General features: G+C 40.6%; 1 protein-coding gene across 1 annotated transcript in view; it reads left to right on the plus strand.

The window, feature by feature from the left end:
• The window catches only part of LOC134455334 (galactosylgalactosylxylosylprotein 3-beta-glucuronosyltransferase 2-like), a 46467-nt gene extending 26968 nt beyond the window's left edge, over window positions 1-19499 (plus strand). The window contains exons 2-4 of the mRNA XM_063206357.1: window positions 12173-12314; window positions 18993-19141; window positions 19306-19499. Of these exons, the coding sequence (XP_063062427.1) occupies window positions 12173-12314; window positions 18993-19141; window positions 19306-19383 (369 nt within the window). The 3' untranslated portion in view covers window positions 19384-19499. The remainder of the gene's footprint in view (window positions 1-12172; window positions 12315-18992; window positions 19142-19305) is intronic.
• The last annotated feature ends 2067 nt before the right edge of the window (window positions 19500-21566 follow it).

Genomic DNA, 21566 nt, shown 5'->3' on the forward strand with positions numbered 1-21566 from the left:
TGAATGTGCAGGTAATTGAATAAGTTACCATGTGAAAGGAGACCAAATCCCTGAGACATAGCACCTTCATCAGTTGCTATAGAAAATTATATCATAGCCCCGGACATAGCGACACACCCCCTCGTTGCGGCGTGCCACCTGTCTATTCATTCATGTTATTTCCATCCATTTGACATTAAAGCCCTTGTGTAAATTTCAAACTGTGTTTGGCGATCAGTCTGAAACGTGCGATATAGCCTACCAGACCTTCGGCGATAATAGCGCAAAAGCTAAATAAGCCGACATAAATGTCATGTGTGAGTAGCCTATTTGTGAGACACTTTTTATTGGTGTCCAGTGGAAAGCATGCCAAATCACGATAATGGCACAAGAGTTGGCGGCTAAAAGCAGAAAAAAGCCGACATGACTTAGCTATGACATCCCAAGTTTAAGTGTAGTGGTGCCCATGATCCGATAACAACAAAAAAGTTATGTTGACTAAATAACTTTAAAAACACAAACAGAAGTGCCAAGGTTGCATCCTATGAAATTATGCCATAAGAAAGCCAAACACCCCAAACTAATGCTTAACCATAATTTGCCCAGAATTTAGCGATAAGTCCCCCATGCAGCCACATTTTTACACAGAGGTTGACCCCGCCTCCGGCGGCCATCTTTAGCACGTAGCCCCCTTTTGATGAGATCACCGTTAGCCCCCTTTTGTCCGGGCCAGCCCGGGGCTGGCCCTGCAATGAGACCAAGGCTATTGTGCTTCACAAAGTTAACAAATGTAAATGAAAGGAAAACAGGGAAATTAATTAGAGTCAAAAAAACATTTAAAACATTAAGATAAAACATAAGGTAAAAATAATAATAAAATAAAACATAAATAAACATAAAACCTTGAAAAACATCAATAATTTAAGAAAGCATCTGAGAACAGCTTTGTCTTGAGTCTAGATTTAAAGCTATCAATAGTGGGCGCATTTTTTACGTCATCTGGAAGCTGGTTCCAAAGCCTTGAAGCATAGAAGCTAAAGGCTGCCTCTCCACACTTTGTTTTGACTTTTGGAATCACCAGCAAATTCTTCTCCGTTGACCTTAGTGACCTGGTCGGTGCATACAGCTGAAACATATCCAGTAGATATGTGGGTCCCATTCCATTTAATGATTTAAACACAAGTAACATTGCCTTAAAATCAATTCTGTAGCTTACTGGGAGCCAATGCAGCGATCTTAAAATTGGAGTAATGTGGTCAAACTTCCTTGTCTTTGTAAGAACCCTTGCAGCTGCATTTTGTACCAGTTGAAGCTGTTTAATGGTCTTATTTGGGAGGCCAGTAAACAGACTGTTACAGTAATCGACTTTACTAGAAATGAAGGCATGTATTAGCTTCTCCAGATCATGTTTAGACATCAGGCCCCTAAATTTAGAGACGTTTTTTATGTGATAAAATGCAGACTTAGTAATAGCTTTCATGTGACTGTTGAAATTTAGGTCACTGTCAATGAGGACCCCAAGATTTTTAACTGTTTCCCTTGGTTTCAGTCCCTTCGTTTCAAGGATAGTAGCAATCTTTTGTCTCTCCTCTCTTTTCCCAAATATAATTACTTCAGTTACTTCAGAGGAAATTGTGAGACATCCATTTGTTAATTTGGTCCATGCAATGATAGAGTGATTCAAGGGGGGTGTAGTCATTGGGGGACATAGATAAGTAGAGCTGGGTATCATCCGCATAGCTATGGTAATTTATGGAGTTATTCTCTATAATGTGTCCCAGTGGCAACATATACAGATTGAACAGTAGTGGTCCCAGAATGGAGCCCTGGGGGACCCCACAATCCAGAGACATTGGTGATGAAGTATGTCTTCCAATGGCGACAAAAAAACGTCTTTGTTGTAAGTACGATTTTAACCAGTCGATCACTATGCCCGTAAAGCCAACCCAGTGTTCCAGTCTATGTAGTAGTATAGAATGATTAACTGTGTCGAAAGCAGCACTTAAATCAAGTAGTACCAAGACGGATGATTTGCCAGCATCAGAATTCAATCTTATGTCATTCATAACTTTGATAAGAGCTGTTTCAGTGCTGTGGTAGGCACGGAAACCAGATTGAAACTTATCAAAATATCTATTAGACATTAAAAAGGCAGTTAATTGGTTAAAAACAATTTTCTCTATAATTTTACCCATGAATGGTAGATTGGATATGGGCCTATAGTTGTTTAGTACCAGTGCATCCAGGTTGTTCTTTTTCAGTAAGGGTTTCACAACTGCTTCTTTCAGACAGCCTGGGAATATGCCTGTTTGTAGTGAGGTGTTGATGATCTGAAATACATCTGGTGATATTAGGTGTAAGATGGATTTGAAGAAGGCTGTTGGTAGAATATCTAAGTCAGATGTAGAGGAGCTAAGACTTTGTACCGTTCTATTAAGAATGTCCACATCAACTAAATTAAAATTTCTCATGAGGTTAGGATTTAACTTCACCGTAGCAAGTTGGTCCGAATCTTGGGTCGGTTGCACATGTGTGAGTATGTTTGTACGTATTTTTTCAATCTTACCTTTGAAAAAGGATGCAAACTCGTTGCATTTGCTGACTGAGAGGAACTCAGAGGGCATTTGATTTGGGGGCCTTGCTAGCTTTTCCACAGTGCCAAACAGGACGCGTGCATTATTAATATTTCTGTTAATTATGTCAGAGAAAAAAGATTGTCTAGCTTTAGAAATTTCTTGGTTGTATTTCGAGAGTGTGTGTTTATAGATTTGGTAGTGGACTTCAAGTTTGGATTTACGCCACTGTCTTTCAGCCCTCCTGCATTCTTGCTTTAGCAATATAACTGTGGGATTCATTCTCCAAGGGGCTTTTTTATGTCCCACTGTTTTGATTTTTTCGGGGGCAATAACATCCATAATATGGGTATCCATATCCATAATATCTTTGCATTAAAATTAACCATGAGATCATCAGCATTCTCTGAAGTTTGACTTTGGATCTCTGAAAGTGCTTGCTGAAAGAGTGAGGCTGTCTCACAGTTGATTATACGTTTTTTGACTGTAACAGATTCCCTTTGAACATGAGGGTACAAAGAAAAATCAGAAAAAATGCAGTAATGGTCAGAAAAGCCATAGTCTTTGACACTAGCACAAGCATTGAGGCCTTTTGTTATTATTAGGTCTAGAGTGTGACCTTGGTTGTGTGTTGGTCCTGTTACATGCTGTGTAAGGCTAAAAATGTCAATAAGACTTAAAAATTCCTTAGCATAGACATTCTCTAAGTCGTTCACGTGAAAATTGAAGTCGCCTGTTATAAAAAGGCTTTCATAGTCCACACAAACATTCGACAACAGCTCACCAAATTCCTCTAAGAAGAGTGGTGCAGAAAGTCTTGGAGGTCTGTAGATAGTTAATAACAGTATGTCAGAAGAACATTTTAGAACTGCAGCTAAGTATTCAAAAGATGAAAATTCACCTAGTGCTGTCTTTTGACATTGAAACAGTGCCTTGAAAATAATTGCTATCCCCCTCCCTGTTTATTCTGCCTTTCTGTACTAATGAAATGACAGTGTGGCGGAGTTGCTTCTATAAGTGTGATAGAACTAGTGGATTTTTCCAGCCATGTTTCAGTTAAAAATAAAAAATCAAGGTTGTGGGTACAGATAAACTCATTGACAATAAAAGGCTTGTTCCTTAGAGACCTGGCATTCTGTAAAGCTAATTTAACATTGAGCATTGGAGGCATTTCCACTGTGGTATTCTGAGTGAGTTTTTTTGGGACAGCACTGAGATATTCCATGCTTGCCCTCTTGGGGTAATGTATAGGCCTACGTGTCCTCAAGAGGCTTCGCTTGGTTGTAAGAACTGGAATAAGATTGTCCACGGGTCCCCTTATCTGCTTATTTTCAAAACCACTGTTACTATGTGGGTAGGGACCCAGTTGATATCAGACTGTGCTTTCAACAAGGTCATCATCACTGATACTATTGTACTCCAAGAGCACAGACAGGTGGTGGTGGGGCTCTGCCTTTTTTGGGTGCAGTCGTGGATGGAAGTATTCTTTCAGATTTTGGGGTATAATGAGGTTGACCTTGAGAAATATCCGCATAGGAGGCTTGGTAGGAATGTCTGGGGGTAGAAAAGGTAGATCTGGCAAAGGGGAGTAGTCTCGCCATAGTTGCTGGAAATCTCAGTCTGGGAGATGGAGATGGTGTTTCGTCGTTCCGGGAAGGTTGTGATTCCATTGGTGATTGCATTTTGTCGCCGTTGCCAGGGCTTGATGCTGGTGGCTGCGTTTCGCCACATCTGGGGGGTGAGTTTGGTTTTGAGGAAACCACATTTCCTATTTCCTGTGTTGACAGTCGCTTTTTGGCAGACCTGGTAGGTGGAATTGGTGATGCCAATGGCATTTTGCCAGTCCGACAAGGAGGTGAACACTTGATCTCCGGCGAGCGGTTTGCTGCCAGTTTCTGTGACAGGTCTTCCAGCTGTTCCGAAAGCTGGTTCAGTTTGTGGCGAGTTCTGTGTGTTGGTGGGTCAGTCATGTCGTTTTTTTCCACATGAGCAGAGAGGGACTTGGCTACGTCATCTGTGTGTGTGCTTTCGCCAGTCTGTGGCTCAGTTTGCACACTGGCAGGGACAGAGGGCTTGTTGAAATGCCCATGTGTCTGAGTGGATACAGATACAGGTCGCTTATCAGCGCCCAAGGTCTCAATGCTGTAAACAAACTGGTCTGTCAACACTTTGGCGCCGGTCCAACTCAGTTCTGCACTGTTTTTTTTGAAGAGTACAGAGCGTCTCCAGAAACGGTCGAAGTTGTCAACAAAGCTGATACCGTTGGATCTGCATGTCCTTGACAGCCAGGTGTTTAAAGAATTTAATCTGGAGAACGCAAAGTCGCGATAGCAGGGTGCTGGTATTGGCCCGCTGATGAAGGATGGAATTTTCAGATCTTTTAGAGTTGAAAATAAGTCATTAAAATCCTTTCGGACAATTATTTGCTCTTTGAACAGATCCGCTGCCCCACAGTGAAACAACAAGGCGATCAATAGATCTGTGATCAGACACCAATTGTGGGATACTATCCTTGGTCTCACGTACGGATGCATGGGGCAGACAGGACACTTTAAAAGTTCCATTTTTGACATTTTTTACACTGAGATCACCAACAACAAGTGTTGTAGGAGAGGCAGGCAGCTGCCGTCTAGCTTTGTTCTTGTTGTTCCAATGCGGTGTACGTTCAGTTTTTATTTTGGGAGCAACTGGTTCCAATTGTTCAAGGCACTCAAATCGATTTTGAGGTTTTTATGGGCTGCCCTGAAAGTGTTGGTCTGGAAGCAGCAGACCGCACTGGTGTTGAAGTAAGTATTTTATCTCTGTTTTTGGGTCGAGCCCCTTTGCTTTCCCAGTAGTCAGTAGGCCTACTCACATTTTGCTTTGCGAAGCTTTTGCCAGGTGTTTCGTCCAGCGTCACATATGTCACACCGGCCAGTCGTTGGTCCGCTTTTGCACTAGCGGCACCTGTTTCAGGACTTCCTTCAGTCTTTGATAGGCGATCACCCAGTAAGGATTCCAGTGCAGAAATCCGTTGTTCCAGCAGTATCCATTTTTTGGACTGTCGTTGTCGCATTTTGTTATTGTTTCAGCTCAGCAATTGTTTTGACTTCTAGGTTCTCTTGTGAAAAACACTAATGTATGAATAAAATCCTCTGTTGTTCTTCTCTAAACTTGTTAAAAACTGTGTTTAACTGATGGCAAATAAAATCCAAGATATAGTGTGAAAAGAAAGTAAAGAAATTGAAGTTAGGCAGGAGCAAAGCAGAAAAGCGACCTACTCGCTTGAGTAGGAGGAGCAATCTCACACACACACACATTCCCTTCAGTCCAACCATGCCCACGATCTCCACATTTGTGGTGAAGCTTGCTTCAAAACCACACATTGGATCCACAGAGCCCTAGCTTGTTTTAGCCTTCTCCTTGTCGGCCACAGTTCCATCATTCTTCACAGAAGGGAACTTGTACAAAGATATTCCTTCTGTCAAGTAGCCATTTTTGCAGCTGGCACGGTTCGGCCCTCCAGCAACACACTGCTTGACACTGCACTTTGTTTTGGTACTAGCCGCCATTGATCTGAACAAGGTGGAATGAGGTGAACTCACCCCTTCTATGTCACGCATATCATTTGCATAAAATTTGCATGTCACCAAAAAAAGTAAACATAACACTATTTGGGAACGTTTTAACATGACTTTTAGGACAAAATAGCACCCAGACAATATCCCATTTTATTCACAAGGCTTAGAACTTTCAGAATCTGTCCCGGAAATGGTCACATTCCTTTACTTTGTTTTCGTTTCATAAACACTTTAACATTGGTGTTTTTCCATTTGTTAATACATTCACTACCAAGTCACGTAAAAATATGTTTTGCCTCACATGCGTTGGCTCCCAAACCGTAAATTTTCGTTTTTATGTTTTTTGATTGGATTCTGAATCTACGCATTCTAATGCACATTCTGTGTGATTTCCGTAATAATGTGATGAACAGAACTGACATAGATCATGAAAACACCTACAAAGTAGAGGTGGGCATAGGTAAATTGTTTTAATCTAGATTAATCTCACTGTAATTATGAAATTAATCTAGATTAATCTACATCAAAATGGCTCATTCAGAATAGGCACGCTAGCGAAATAATGACGAAATAAAACCTAGGGGGTTTCTTAAGATGGCGCATTAGACCAGAGCTCATCTCTTTTTTCCAAAATGCATCTCATCATCAAAAAAATTGTTTATATTTGGAGATGAAAAATAAAATCACTGCAATATTTGGTAACACTTCCAACTAAGGGGCCATAATTAACAGCAAAGTAGCTATATCCTAATACTTTAGTAAGGGTTAATAATCATGACTTAACGCCACATTAGACACATATTAATTGTTATTAACCCTATTCAGACTGGGCTTTTTTGGCATTCCTGGGCCTGGGGGGGGGCTCTTTTGACCCCCCCCCCTCATAACTCATGAACGGAATACAGTATCACTACGAAACTTGGGGGAGATGATCTTCATATGGACATCTATGAATGACATCATTTTCGTGTAATTATCTGGTATATGACGTCATTATGACATCATTATCTTATTATGCCCAAAATCTCGCCATAATGGATTTTCCAACAAATTTAGGTAATGCACTTAATTTTTTATGATTTTATGCTTCAAACCACTTAAATGCTCACAAAGTGGTCTGGTGCTAATGGAAATAACAAAAAAAATATGAAAAAACATGGCGTCATAGATATGGTAAAGTGATTTTTGGTCAGACATACCTGTCAGAAAACCGTTGCCATGGCAACGGCAAAAATGATAAACCTAATCTTTCGGTACCTAACTGTAGCCAACTAAATGTTAGGAAAAGTCACAAAGTTTCGTAGTCATAGCTTATGAGTGATTATCTAATTCGCCTACACTTTTAAGTCCGTGGATTTTATTTGGCAATTCCACTAACTATTAACTGCATCCAATGATGTTTTGGACATTAGAAAACATTTATCTTTCATATAATACAGAAAGTGTAGACATAGCATTATTTCCCTCAGCAAGAATGAATATTTAATACTGGTTTTGGGCGTTTTTCATGCCGTCCTGTTTTCCAAATGTCAGATTCAGTCTTCATATTAGCATGTAAAGAAACTTGTTTTGCCCAAGACGATTGCAAATGTTGATTCACAGTAATCATCACAATATGACAAAACTGTCAGAAAGACCACTGTCCTTTCCATTATACATGAAATTTGCCATTTTGTGTTTGTCCACGAAAACTGTGTTAACGGTGTCACGGTCTGAAACCTCCTCCATAAATCAGTAATGGTTTTGTCTTAGGCCATACGAATAACATCACGTGATGTCATAACCTCTTTGGCAGGATACGGGAAGACTTTTTGGAAAATATTGAGCTCCATCCTTCCATAATTTAATCCATTCTTTTTCATGTTCTCATAGCGGGAAAATTGCCTGTCAACGGTGTTATCAACATATTCATAAGAATCTGAATTAGAAATCACATGTAGAAAAACACAGATAAAGCATACAGATACATGAATTGATTAAGGTGTTGTGGTGGAACTTCTGAGGTCCTCAGTTAGCACAACACCATAAAAATGGCTGAAATGTCAACGGTGTTACCGTCAATGGTGTTACAATTAAGTATCATATATGGGTTGCCAGATGAGGCTGATGATTTCCAGCCCAAAAAATGATCAAAATCCGCCCTAAAAACCCGCCCAATTCTATTGATTTATATGGCAGTGGGAAGGCTTTTCTGATAGATGCCATTTTTACCCGCACACGGCCATCCTAAGCAGCCCAATTGGGCGGGAACCAGCCCAATCTGGCAACACTGATGACAGTTGAGGAGGAGTATGTTTTTGCCAATTTATATCCATATTGACAGACAAACAAACTAAATAATTTGTGTTCTAGGGAGATGGGTTTGTCTGCTCTGTTTTTTCTCCTAAAAAAGTGCCGACTTGTTCCCCTGCACTGTTGACCGTAACACCGTTGAGTAACACTGTTGACTGTTTTGAAAGTGTTTTTGCGCTATTGATCCCTTATGTGTTGGAAAAATCCTATGAACATACACTAGGGATTATCTCTGGAGAAGGAAGTCTTGTGTAAGGAGGGTGACTATATTCAAATCAGACGTTACAGGGATTTATGATGAAAAATGTGTCAGTCTGTCACAGTGACTCATAAAATCCTACTTATGAAGCTCAACAATCACATTTTTCTATATCAGTTGCACAGATTAAAGACAACATTACTGCTAAGGGACATAAGCACTTTCAAACATATATTGTTTCAACTCTGTAGTATTTTTATATACGTTTGAAATGACATAGTATTTGTCCATAACACTGTTGACAAAATAATTAAGCAAATGTTCGCTTTCATTAGAGTATTTATCAAATGATTTAAGATTAAGCTTGGCAATTTGTTTGTTTGGAAACTTAAATATATATACACTATGTAAACATCTAGGTCATTTAGTTGAAAAAAATATTGATAATTGATATTTTGCTTTTGCCAAAAGCGTAGGGGAATCGTAGAATCACTCTTAAAGTCATTAAGGAATTATACAACATCAAAGTTGGTGCGGGCACTTTTAGCCACCCCCCCCGCAGTCTGGATAGGGTTAATGCATATGTCAAACATTAGCAAGCAGTTACTTAACTGTTAGATAATAACTATTACCTTGTGTTACATGTTCATAGCATAAAAAAATATTTAGCTAATAGATAAGTAAGGGTACAGTAATAGTTAAGTAGCTATTAGGTCATACTTAACTAAGGACCAAAATTAACACTTATTTAATACAAAAGTAAGGCATAACTAATGAATAAATAATACCGAAATATTGTCTGTAGATTGAGTACCCATCATGCACTGCACTTCTTGGAGCTAATATTCTCAAACATTAACTTAATTATCACAAAGAAATCGCTTCAAAACTATTACTCTTCATAATGTTCTGCATTAATTGTAGGGTTTTTACCATTACAACTAATGAGGGGCATATGAAAAAAATACATCTCATCACCCCACCATCATTGAGAAGTGTACGTCCAATCCTGGCTATATAATGGTTCCTGTTGCCATTATTACAGTGATTTGAACGAGTGAACGCTAGACGTCACAGTAGACTAATTACTTAACTACAAGTATTAGGTATGCGCAGCCAACTCTATTATAAGGGTCCCAAACACCAATATCTATGGATTAAATAACCATTAGTTATCCGCAGCCAACTCTAATATAAGGGTCCCAAACACCAATATCTATGGATTAAATAACCATTAGTTATCCTCAGCCAACTCTATTATAAGGGTCCCAACTCCCAATATTTATGCATTATTTATCCATTAGTTATGCCATACTTTTGTATTAAGTAAGTATTAATTTTGGTCCTTAGTTAAGTATAACTTGATAGCTACTTAACTATTAACTGTGCCCTTACCTATCTATTAGTTAAATAATAATATGGTATTGTTATCTAATAGTTAAGTAACTGCTTACTAATGCTCAACATATGCATTCATAACAATTTATATGTGTCTAATATGGCGTTAAGTAATGATTATTATCCCTTACTTAAGTATTAGGTTATAGCTACTTTACTGTTAATTATGGCCCCTTATTTGGAAGTGTTACCCAATATTTGAAAAGTGTTTTGAATATGTTAGGAAGCATTTACAGTCATAATATACTGACATTTCAAAATGAACAGTGCTATAAATTGTAGAGGCAAATACAGATAAATCTATCAAACATTTAGACTATTTAAACAAAATGACCTCAACAATTCAGCATTTCTAATGGGCAGAGAGAGAGAGAGAGAGAGAGAGAGAGAATCTGCCACTGACTGTTAAAAAGGGCAGCGTCTCCTTTAGAGAGGGAGGAGCTGCGCAGCAGCAGCAGATACAGCAAAGTCAGAGCCAGGCTACTAGATTTCTAAAGCTAGTTGTAGACCCTAAAGCACTGGCCCACATCGATTTGGCCTAAACCTGACAGTTGTTCTCTGCGTTAGAATGCCAGCGGAGTTACAACTCCAAATGAATTCAGTTTGCAAAAAAAAAGTCAAGCGCGACGACCGCGAGGTTGGCTATATCAAGCGCAACAACCGCGAGGTGTATTACCGTCTGATATGAGTCGCAGATGCGCGATCATAACACAAACATTCAGCGAGTAGATATTGACTGTTTCAGTTAAACAATCTTCAAAATGTATATCACACGGAATGTTTTGCAATTATGGCACAGGCAAGATTTCTGGAACAGGACTGTTGTTTGTGTTCCATGCAATGCGTGAGGAAATGTAGGCTATGCCGGGCTGGTAGCCTACACAATAATGTCTGCTTCATCTCAAACAATAACGTCTCTCTAGTCTACCACTTATGAAAAAGCACTAAAACAACACCTACCACGGCAGAGAGATTAATGTTTACAGCATGCAAACACTGTTCATATTTAGTAGGTCTGCTCTGCTGAGCAACAGGTGGAGAGGCGAAGTGACTGGAGGGCAGTCTGAAAGCGTCTGTCAATCGAACGCTATGGTGAAGCGCATCCCCAAACCCCAAATCCATATTTTGAAAATAGATTAACGTGCGATATTTTCTTTGTCGCCCTATAAGAGTCTCACATTATCGCAGCACGTTAACGCCGATAACGGCCCACCACTACTACAAAGTCAAAACTCCCACAAAGTCAGGATCTGGATATTTCATCATCTGTGCATTTTATTACACTCAGTATTTGAGTTTTATTATAGCCAGTCAAACCACTTCCTGATCACATCACGTCACGTCTCGATTTACTTCCTAGAGAATCAAAACACGTCGTGTCAGTGCCTTACTAGCTAGCCTATTCCTTTCTTAAACATGGAAGGATAAGGAGTTTTGCTGTCATCAAGATAGGTGTAAAATGGAACGTTGTAATGCAAAACAGCATGCAACACAGCAGGAACTAAGCTAATTTTGGTTGAATACTTTGGCATGTCTTCTTTTATCTACTAGCTAGCATTTCAGATGATGTGGCTCTGAACAATTAGCCTGACCAGGTGAGTTTTGCATCGAAATAGTTTACTTGGAAGCTACTGGAGTTGTTATTCGGGCGTGAAAATGCATTTAGACCCACAATATAAACTCGGTGAGTCAAAGAGCGCACCCGTGACAAAAAAGGCTTTTTCTCTCTTTTCAAACGCTATTTCTACCTAAACCAAGGCTCGTGAATAACTTCAGAATGGAATACGCTAGGAACAAACCATAAAAATATACAAACAGCTGAGAGTTTGGGCTTTCGAACAAGCCCTGACATTTGTCTGTAGGTTTAAGACAAAATATTCGGTGGCTGTTCAAAAAATGACAAAAAATGATGAAATTGGCTGGGAGTCTACAACTAAACTTCCAAAAAAAACGGCTGGTATTCAATATGTTATTGAAATACCACTGTTTGCCGACTTTGTCTAAAAAAATCCAACAGTCATTGAGAGTTCTTTTTTTAGTTTTTGTCAATAACAAAAAGACCAGTAAAACAACTTAAGTTATTTAAAACTAAATGCTTTCACTGTGTGTAAATAAGATGGTTTGTAATTCATCTCTGAAAATAAAATGTGTTCTTGTTTCTGTGATTTCAGATACGGTACACTAAGGGAGTGTCAGTGTTTCCAGTGGGACTTGTCGCAGCACGCTTGTATGAGAGGCCGATAGTGCGCAACGGTGAAATAGTGGACTGGTACACTGGCTTCCGGGGAAGGAAATTCAATGTTGACATGGCAGGTATTTACGTTACACACAAAGACACACACACAAAGACGCGCGCGCGTGCGTACACGCGCACACACACACACACACACACACACACACACACACACAAACGGGTTATGATGTTCAAGTCTGGCTACCACACGACATGCACACACACACACATCCTAAAACCCTGCGTGTAGGTGTGACCTGTTCAATGACAGTGTATGCAAGTGATGACACAGGATGGCACACTTCATGGAAGTGCCGTGCCACTGGTGTCTTTTCATCCTTGCGCCTAATGGCGCTGTTATGTTCAATAATGCGCATCTTCACTGATCTGTTTGTTTTCCCAACATATTGTTTTTTACATGGGCATGTTATCAAATAAACAACATTCCGGGTGGAGCAAGTAGTGAATTGGTGCAGTTTGTGTGTCTTGTTGGTGACGGGACTGCAGATTGTGTTGCTCTTGGCAATGTGGCATGTGTCGTCACAGCTCAGGACGTGCCAATGCTTTTTGACATCTTCTTTTATCTGCGCACTGTGTTTGCTATATGTTGTAGTATAGACAACAGAGGAGCGCTTCTCTCTTTTTGGGGGCGTCGAGATACGGTGGACTTTTTCCAAGGCCTCGTTAAGACAGGTGTTGTCATATCCTCTCAGGCTGAACTGCTTATATGCCTGGTGACCTCCCTGTTGAAATCAGATGCATATACGCTTGGCTCTAAGGAATTTTGTGTAGGGTAAACCACGTTTCAAAGCAGGTGGATGCACGCTGGTAGCATGTAAGATGCTGTTCTTGTCTGTCGGCTTCGTGTAGAGCGTAGTTCGTAGGCTGCATTCTTCAAGATGTACCACCGTGTCCAGGAACGATAGAGATTTTTCATCAATGACCATATTGAATTTGATTGAGTCCACCATGTTATTTAGATAGTTCACAAGAGTCTGAAAGGTTTCAACAGAGCCCTCAACCCTATTCAGACTGGGCTTTTTTGGCATTTCTCGGCCTGGGGGAGGGGAGCTCTTTTGACCCCCCCACCCCCCTCATAACTCATGAACGGAATACGGTATGACCACCAAACTTTGGGGAGATGATCTACATATGGATACCTATGTATGACATAATTGTGTCATTATCTGGTATTATGATGTCCTTATGACATCATCTGATTATAATGCCCAAAATCTCGCCATAATGTATTTTCCATCAAATTTAAGTAATGCACTTGAATTTTAAGAATTATATGCTTCAGACCACTTTAATGCTCACAAAGCTGTCTGATGCTAATGGAAATAACAAGAAAATATGAAAAAGGAACAATAATGAGACTTGGATCTGCGATTTTCAGTCAGACCAGAGATGGTCTTATACGACACGAATCACTCATGAAACCTTCCATAGGAATGAACGAGAGCATTTGGCTACGCGAACATGGCGTTTGCCGGCTTCACTCCCACCTGTCCGGTAACGAGAGCCAATTGCTTGCTGAGCTGCGCTGTCACTTATCCAATCGTCTCGACGCCTCGACGCAAGTGCAAACGTAAACCTTTACGACTGCTCGTACCTAATCGGTTTGTTTGCTGGCGGCCATGTGGTTTGTTTGCCGTCCGTGGAAACTTCATTGTGATTTGGGCAGAGAGCGCAACTCGACCATTAATCACATTTCTGCGCCCATCCAAAATGCAGGGACAGGGACAGATAGCCTAATCACGGAAACAAAAACGGCCGTGTGCATACATGTGCACACCAGTTGTGTTTTTTCTTATGGTTGAAAACAAATAAGAAAAAGCAAAACGGGAGCAAGTCTGCAAGACATTCAACTTTGATCAGTTTAGCTTTTTTTCTTAGGCTATATTTTTCACCGTTGGTCATATCACAGTTTAAAACACCAATTTTGAGGCAGGCTAGCCTAGGCTACATCATTAATTTATTCAATAGCCTATTTTTTTTATTACTGATGAGCAGGGACGACCATTGTGCTTACTGCTTTGGCTATCAGAAAATAAATCCAGTGTCTTTTCTGTATGATGACCTGAGAATGGATGCCCGTTTGACAGCTGGCCGGAAGAGGTGAAGTCCACGCAACTTGCTCCCACCTGCCGCAAAACAGAACGTTGTCGTGGAATGTGGCGCATGCGCAGATCAAAAATAGCATAAAGAAAAACGCTGTTTTAAAGCGTTACTTTCATGTTTCGGTCATTCTAAGACTGCCATTAAACCCAGTTTTTCATTGTGATTCCAACCATATGAGTTGTGTATCGCTGTGTTGTCCCACTGTCACACAACATTATTTCCCCCATTCATTCTAATATACCCCATCACTGACTAATCTCAAATAGTCAGTTTGAGGCGTAGCCAAGATGGCCGCCGAGTGATGGGACTTATGGGAACAGACTTTGGTCAGACATACCTGTCAGAAAACCGTTGCCATGGCAACGGCAAAACATGATAAACCTAATCATTTGGTACTAATCTGTAGACAACTCAATTTTAGGAAAAGTCACCCAAGTTTCATTGTCATAGCTTAAGTCGTTAAGGAATTATACAACATCAAAGTTGGTGCGGGCACTTTTACACCCCCCCCCCCCAGTCTGGATAGGGTTAAACAGGCAAATAATGTCATCCACATATCTTTTCCACAGGATCACATTATCAGAAAAAGGATTGTTATTCCTGACATATCTCTCCTCCAAGTAGCCGATGAAAAGGCACGCATAATCAGGGGAGAATCTTGAGCCCATTGCAGCCCCTTGTGTTTGCAAATAGTACTGGTTTTCAAAAAGAAAAAAGTTCTTGTGGAAAAGGAGGTAAACAACATCTGTCATAAACTGCATAGGGTTTTTTTATCAGTTTGTTCGTTGAGGAAGTGTTCGATAGCAACGATGCCCTTATCATGTGGTATGTTCGTGTAGAGCGATACTACATCCATGCTGGCCAAGAAGATGTCTTGAGTTTCACAATCACTTGCTACGTGTACATGATGTTTTTGAATCGGATCTAATAGATCGGATTTAAGTAGATCGGATTAAGAGTTATTTTGCGACGTGTATACATGGCAATTTCACTTAAATGCGATTAAAAGTCTGGGGAAAATAAAGCATTGCGATTGGACTGAGGACGCACGTGCTGAGTGAGCCAAATAAGGCGTGGGGGCGTGGTCGCCAAACCTCCGGGGAACTACTGGGACACAAGCTTATCTTCAGCCCGAAAATGAATTCCCTCAGTGGACTCAAGGCTGGTAAAATCCCCTTTGGGTCTGGTTCTTTCAAATGCTAGTTAGCACCCTCCTAGCTTAGAAAAACGAACTGGTGAAAGGGTGATGTGGAGTAACTTTGTTGTGCTTAATTACTTCGTGGGGCACTTTTACATCAATATATGGAAGCCACAACATTTATAGTCGCTTAGGGACTTTAAATTAAGCAAAACTTTCATGTGAAAATCAACAGGAAGTGCCGCCATCTTTTTCTCACTGACAAAGAGCACGGGCTCTTGGCGCCATCGTGTGGTCAACGAGCATGCGTGGAACGACCGGATTTATTGTAATTCTGATTAAAAGGTTACATGACAGAGGAACGTGTTTAATCGGATTTAAAAGAGGAATAAACCACCCACTTTAATCGGACTTAAGTTTAAATCGGAATAAACTTAAATCCTGTTCGGTAAGTGTTTACATGATGTTTTTAAAGTGGAATTAAGTTTTAATGAGATTTAAAGTGAGTTAAATCGGATTTAAATGCCTCATGTAAACGTACCAAATGTGGACATTGGAGAGCTGTTCAATAAAGTCATTAGTATCACATAAGTATGATGGGAGTTGTACCACAAGAGGTCTTAAAATTCGGTCAACATACAATGATAGCGAGATCTGTCATCGCAAGCAACAATTGGACACCCTGGAGGCTTCACCAATGTCTTATGTACCTTTGGCAGGATGTATATCACATGAGTGACAGGGTGATTAGTAGTGAGGAACCTCTTTTCAGTTTGGCTAATTTGGCCCTTTTCAAGGGAGTCGTTCAGAAAAATGTGAATCTCTCTCTTAAAGTCGGGGGTTGGATTTTTGGCTAATTTGATGTAACAGCTGTCATTGTAGAGCTGTGATATGATTTCAGTTCTATATTCGTCCTTATTTAATAAAACAATTCCACCACCTTTATCCACAGCCTTCCATACCACTTCTTGTTTTTTGCCCAATTGGGTGAGGAGGTGTCTTTCTTTGCTGTCATATTTCTTATAGTCAGTATCGAGGAGGATGTTGACAATATCTCTGTCAACCAGGTTACAAAAGGTTGTAATGGCTGCGTTACAGACCGGTGGGCAGAACTGGCTCTTGGGTCTTAAGGGTTGTGTCTGGTTCATAGGTCTTAAGGGCTGCGCTTGTACGGAGTGGGAAATGTGTGAAATGTCCATCTGAGGATTTTCTTTTCTGAAAAAATATCTCAGTTTCAACAATCTGTAAAAAAGGAACATTTCCATTTTGAGCTTGAATCAGTCAGTAGGTGTAGGAGGGACACAAGACAAGCCTTTGTTGAGAATCTGCAGTTCCGGCTGGTTTAATTGGGTTTTGGACAGGTTGAAGACGAGTTGCTGACGATCGGTGTCCCCTGTATCATCATTCACCGTTGTGTGGTCCCCTCTTAAAACCCCAAGTCTCTGTATATAACCTGCATGTAATATAATATTAGATCTACGCATTATCACTTGGATATTGCTTATACTTGTTTGTTTATTTATTTATGTATTTATTTTGAATTATCCAGGTTGGATGGTGACGGGACGAGTAGATTGGCCATTTAGCAGAGTGGTATTGGATATGGTATGCTACAGTGTTAATTTCGTGACGAAATATTTTCGTCATAATTATCGTTAACGATTGTTTTTCATCTGACGACAAAAAAACGACGACGGAAAAAAACAGCATGCCTTTGTATGAAAAATATAACGATATTGATTTAATATTTTCGTCAAAAAAATAAAAATGTGACTACAATACCACCGGAGACGAAAACCAATAGGAAGCATTTTTGTTAATATGTCACTGAAACATTGGAAAAGAATTGCCTGCTATTTCGCAAGTCGCGACCCTCATCTGCTCCGCGTCTCCTCTCTCCTCCCTTCCCTCACACACACACGTGCAGGCACAGTGACAGGCAGCGTCTGTGCCCCACACCCGTGACAGCAGTAGCCTACTTTTCAGTGCAATCCTGGCTGGAAAAATATTGTTGCCCATGTATCCATGACGAAGAAGTTTATGCAGTCATGAAGTAGTGGTCTTTCTCTAACGATGCATTTTTGCGGAACTTCTCCACTCCCTGTCGCTTTCTTGAACCTGCTACCCGACGGTCGTTGTCTGATCTTTTTTCAATGTTCGCTAATGTTTGTAATTTAAGGGTCTATGCATAGGCACAAGCGTTCTGATAAGAATCACTTTTTTGCCGATAGCAAAGGATTCGGAAGTGTGAAGTTTTGCGACTTGTTTCAGTCAAGGACACCGAAATAGGAAGTGAACGGCCCTTCCACGCTTTCCCATGCGTTATTGCAATAACATCTTGCGAATGGATGCAACCATGGACCCAACCATGTCAACGAGAGCGCGTGTGCCATCACAATTTTGTATCAAGCAAATAATATGCAACAGCTTGCAATACGCGCACGAGAGAGAGGGAGAGAGAGTCAGCGAGCGAGAGAGAGAGACGTCTTCCAATAGGTCCCGTGCCATTGTAACGCTTGCATGCAGTAGGGCCTATACCAGTGGTTCCCAACCTTTTTCTTAAGGGACCCATGTTTTTACTATTGTAAGCTTTGGTGACCCAACCACGCGAGCGCCCGCACGAGACGGAGTCACAAGATGCCCTTCGTTTCCTGCGAAAACTTATTTTAGTTATTTTATTCCTCAATTCGTCTTTGGTCAAATATAGAATAAATGTTTAATGTAGCACTTACAATTTGTTGCGTCTATGCATTTATTAGTTAAATGCTTTGTCTTTTATTCAACATGGGCTATATATATTTAAAACGAAACCCCTTAAAATCAAGAGGGCTCCGCGACCCCCTGTGGATCTTTGGCGACCCATAAGGGGGTCCCGACCCATAGGTTGGGAACCACTGGCCTAGACTACTGTACCCCGCGATGCTCTTGATTACTGGAATACCCACAAGTATTTTTTCATAACGTGCAGTCCCGTTTCCCCCGAAGTCGTTCTAAAATATCGACAGAGATTTATGAGTGTCGCTGGCATTATTGTTTTTACACATTGGACGCACTGGCTTATAAGACGCTCTGGCAGTTTTTGACAATATTTTATTATTACAATATGTCATTTTAATCATTGATTTCCCCAAATAGTATTTTAGTTTGAAAATTTTATAGAGAAGTGTAGACAAGAAGAAATGAATGTAATATTTTAGTTGACTAAAATTATTTTAGATTTCGTCGACTAAAATTGCATGAATTTTAGTCGACTAAAACAAAAAATATTTAGATGACTAAATTGTGACTAAAACTAAAATTACATTTTCGTCAAGAGACTAAAACTAAAACTAAATTAATACTTGATTTCGGGATCAGAGGGGCTATGCCACGCAAATATGCCTATGAGATGTATGCAAGTTACAAACTAAAACAAAGAGAAATGAAATTGGTTCATGATCATTTTGAGGTTTTGGTACGATTGTTTGACACTCTGTCTCTGTCTATTCTGCAATAGGCTTTGCGGTAAACCTGCACCTGCTCTTGGCCAAGCCGAAAGCTCGGTTCATCCTGAAGGGGGCCAGAGGTGGACATCAGGAGACCGACTTCCTCAGCCTGCTGACCAAGGTGGAGGACCTGGAACCATTAGCCAACAACTGCACTAAGGTGAGGAGGCTGTAAGATGATTGAAACTCACACAGGTGCACCTTAACAAATTAAGCATCACATGGTTGTCTGAAATTTGATGTGAAATGTTAACTGCAAAGTTGGGTCAATTGCACAATTTGTCAGTTTAATTAAACAGCTTGTTTTTCCATTTCAATTCACAGGTTTTGGTTTGGCACACACGCACAGAGAAACCCTACCTGCGTGGCCAGAGTAAAGACATCATAGCCGTAGAGGTCTGAGGATATGACATCATCATGAGCATACATCAACTGTGGGATATGGCCCAAAAGTAGTGACTCATGGGACTCATTGTGGTTGCAGGGCAGGAATGGGAGTGCACAATGCAGGAGTGGTGTGTGTGTGTGTGTGTGTGTGTGTGTGTTGGGGGGGTGTTGCACAATGTGGGAGTAGGCAGGAGGGCCCGCAATCTTACTTTTATTTGCTACCATGCCTTATAAAATGCATAACTTATGTTGTTTCTTTCCAATGTTTTACTACTAATTGTTACTACTGTTTTAGTACTATTTGTTAGGTGGGGATAGGTTTAGGTGGAAGACTGTACGGTGCTGGTGAAATGGTGCAGTGTCTCATATGGCAGTGTTTCTCAACCTTTTTAAGGCGAGGCACCCTTTCAATTCATGAAAAATCTCAAGGCACCTCAAACTTACAAGTTGTAACATGGTATCGCATCCGATACCACCCAAGCTTAGAAAAGTAACACATTTGAAGAAGTTCAAAGTTGCAGCCTTATCTCAGACAGGCTATGTGTAGGCCCTACTGGGGTGACCTAAATTCAATTTATTGTGCGTAAATGGTGGATGAAAGATTCCACTGACTAAGCATTACTTTATTGATTAAGACAAATATGTATCATATTACATAATTTATTCAGGTCAATTTCACATAACGTCAGCAACGTTTCCACGGCAGCCCAGTTGAGAAACACTGTCATATGGTGTCAAATTATATGTTGTCTTTCTTGCGTTGTGCATTGGTAAGAACGCCAAAATGCAACTCAAGCAACTTTAATGAACTTGAAGACAGTACAACAATACAGTTGGTCAATTTTAGACAACAATGTGTTTTTTCCGTAGTTATTACTCATTTCCATACTTGGATAAGTGTGGTCTAAGAAAATGAAGGAAACAAAATATACATACTTTCCATCAATAAACAAATTGTGAAAAAAATGGTAACACTTCACATTACGGCTCGCTAATAAAGTGAAGTGAAAAAGTGAAAGCCCAATTGGGAAACAACAACTCCCATTGTCATTTTGGTGTCTGTTATAAGACTGAACGTGAACTGGGCCATTGGACTTGATATTACTGTTGATAAAAAATAATGCTCATCATGAACATGTACATGTTTAGGGCAGTCATGGGTGAGCGGTTAGGGCGTCAGACTTGCATCCCAGAGGTTGCCGGTTCGACTCCCGACCCGCCAGGTTGGTGGGGGGAGTATTCAACCAGTGCTCTCCCCCATCCTCCTCCATGACTGAGGTACCCTGAGCATGGTACCGTCCCACCGCACTGCTCCCCATGGGGCGCCACTGAGGGCTGCCCCCTTGCACGGGTGAGGCATAAATGCAATTTCGTTGTGTGCAGTGTGCAGTGTTCACTTGTGTGCTGTGGAGTGCTGTGTCACAATGACAATGGGAGTTGGAGTTTCCCAATGGGCTTTCACTTTTTCACCTTCAATTTGTCTGTCTATTAACTAATGGAGAGGAGTTTCACTCTCTTTTGGACATCAGTCATGTATTCTATACTGCATCTTGGTTAAATTTCATTCATACATTTTTAAACCACAGCTCTGCGACCCACCCAGGACCCCTTCGTGACCCACTTTTGGGTTCCGACCCACCAGTTAAGAGACACAGGTATAGACAACTACAGACCAATAGCACTGTCTAGTATTACCTCCAAGGTTTTAGAACGGGTCCTCCTTACAAGGCTTGATACTTTTTGGCAACGTCAGATAACCAGTTAGGTTTTAAAAAGAAACACAGCTCTGATATGTGTTTATTTGTTTTAAAGGCCAACTTCCGATAAAACACAGTTTTACTCACTCCTTTTGAAAATCGGATGGTCACCCCAAGTTAAACTCACATGCAAGGCTTTCATAGCGGTACGTCACCTCGCCTGGCAGTGTTTCCGGTGTTTTTCCCTTGACATAAATAATGCAGATAAGCGGGTGAATCACAAAAGCCTTTCTGTGTTGTGTCACATCGAAAGAAGGTGTTGCCCACAAAGGTTTATATCGACCCATTTTTCTAAAAACATGTCGAGTCGAGCTTAGCTTAGCTATCAGCTGGTTGCTACTCTCAGAGCACAAAGCCTTATACATAGAGATTGACCACTCTGGTCAACCCATGCCTGCAGTTTGCCTAGGGGTCACTGTCGAAAGAGCACAGCCCTGAATG

This window comes from Engraulis encrasicolus, chromosome 9 (genome assembly GCF_034702125.1).
Source record: "Engraulis encrasicolus isolate BLACKSEA-1 chromosome 9, IST_EnEncr_1.0, whole genome shotgun sequence".
NCBI classification, from domain to species: Eukaryota; Metazoa; Chordata; class Actinopteri; order Clupeiformes; family Engraulidae; genus Engraulis; species Engraulis encrasicolus.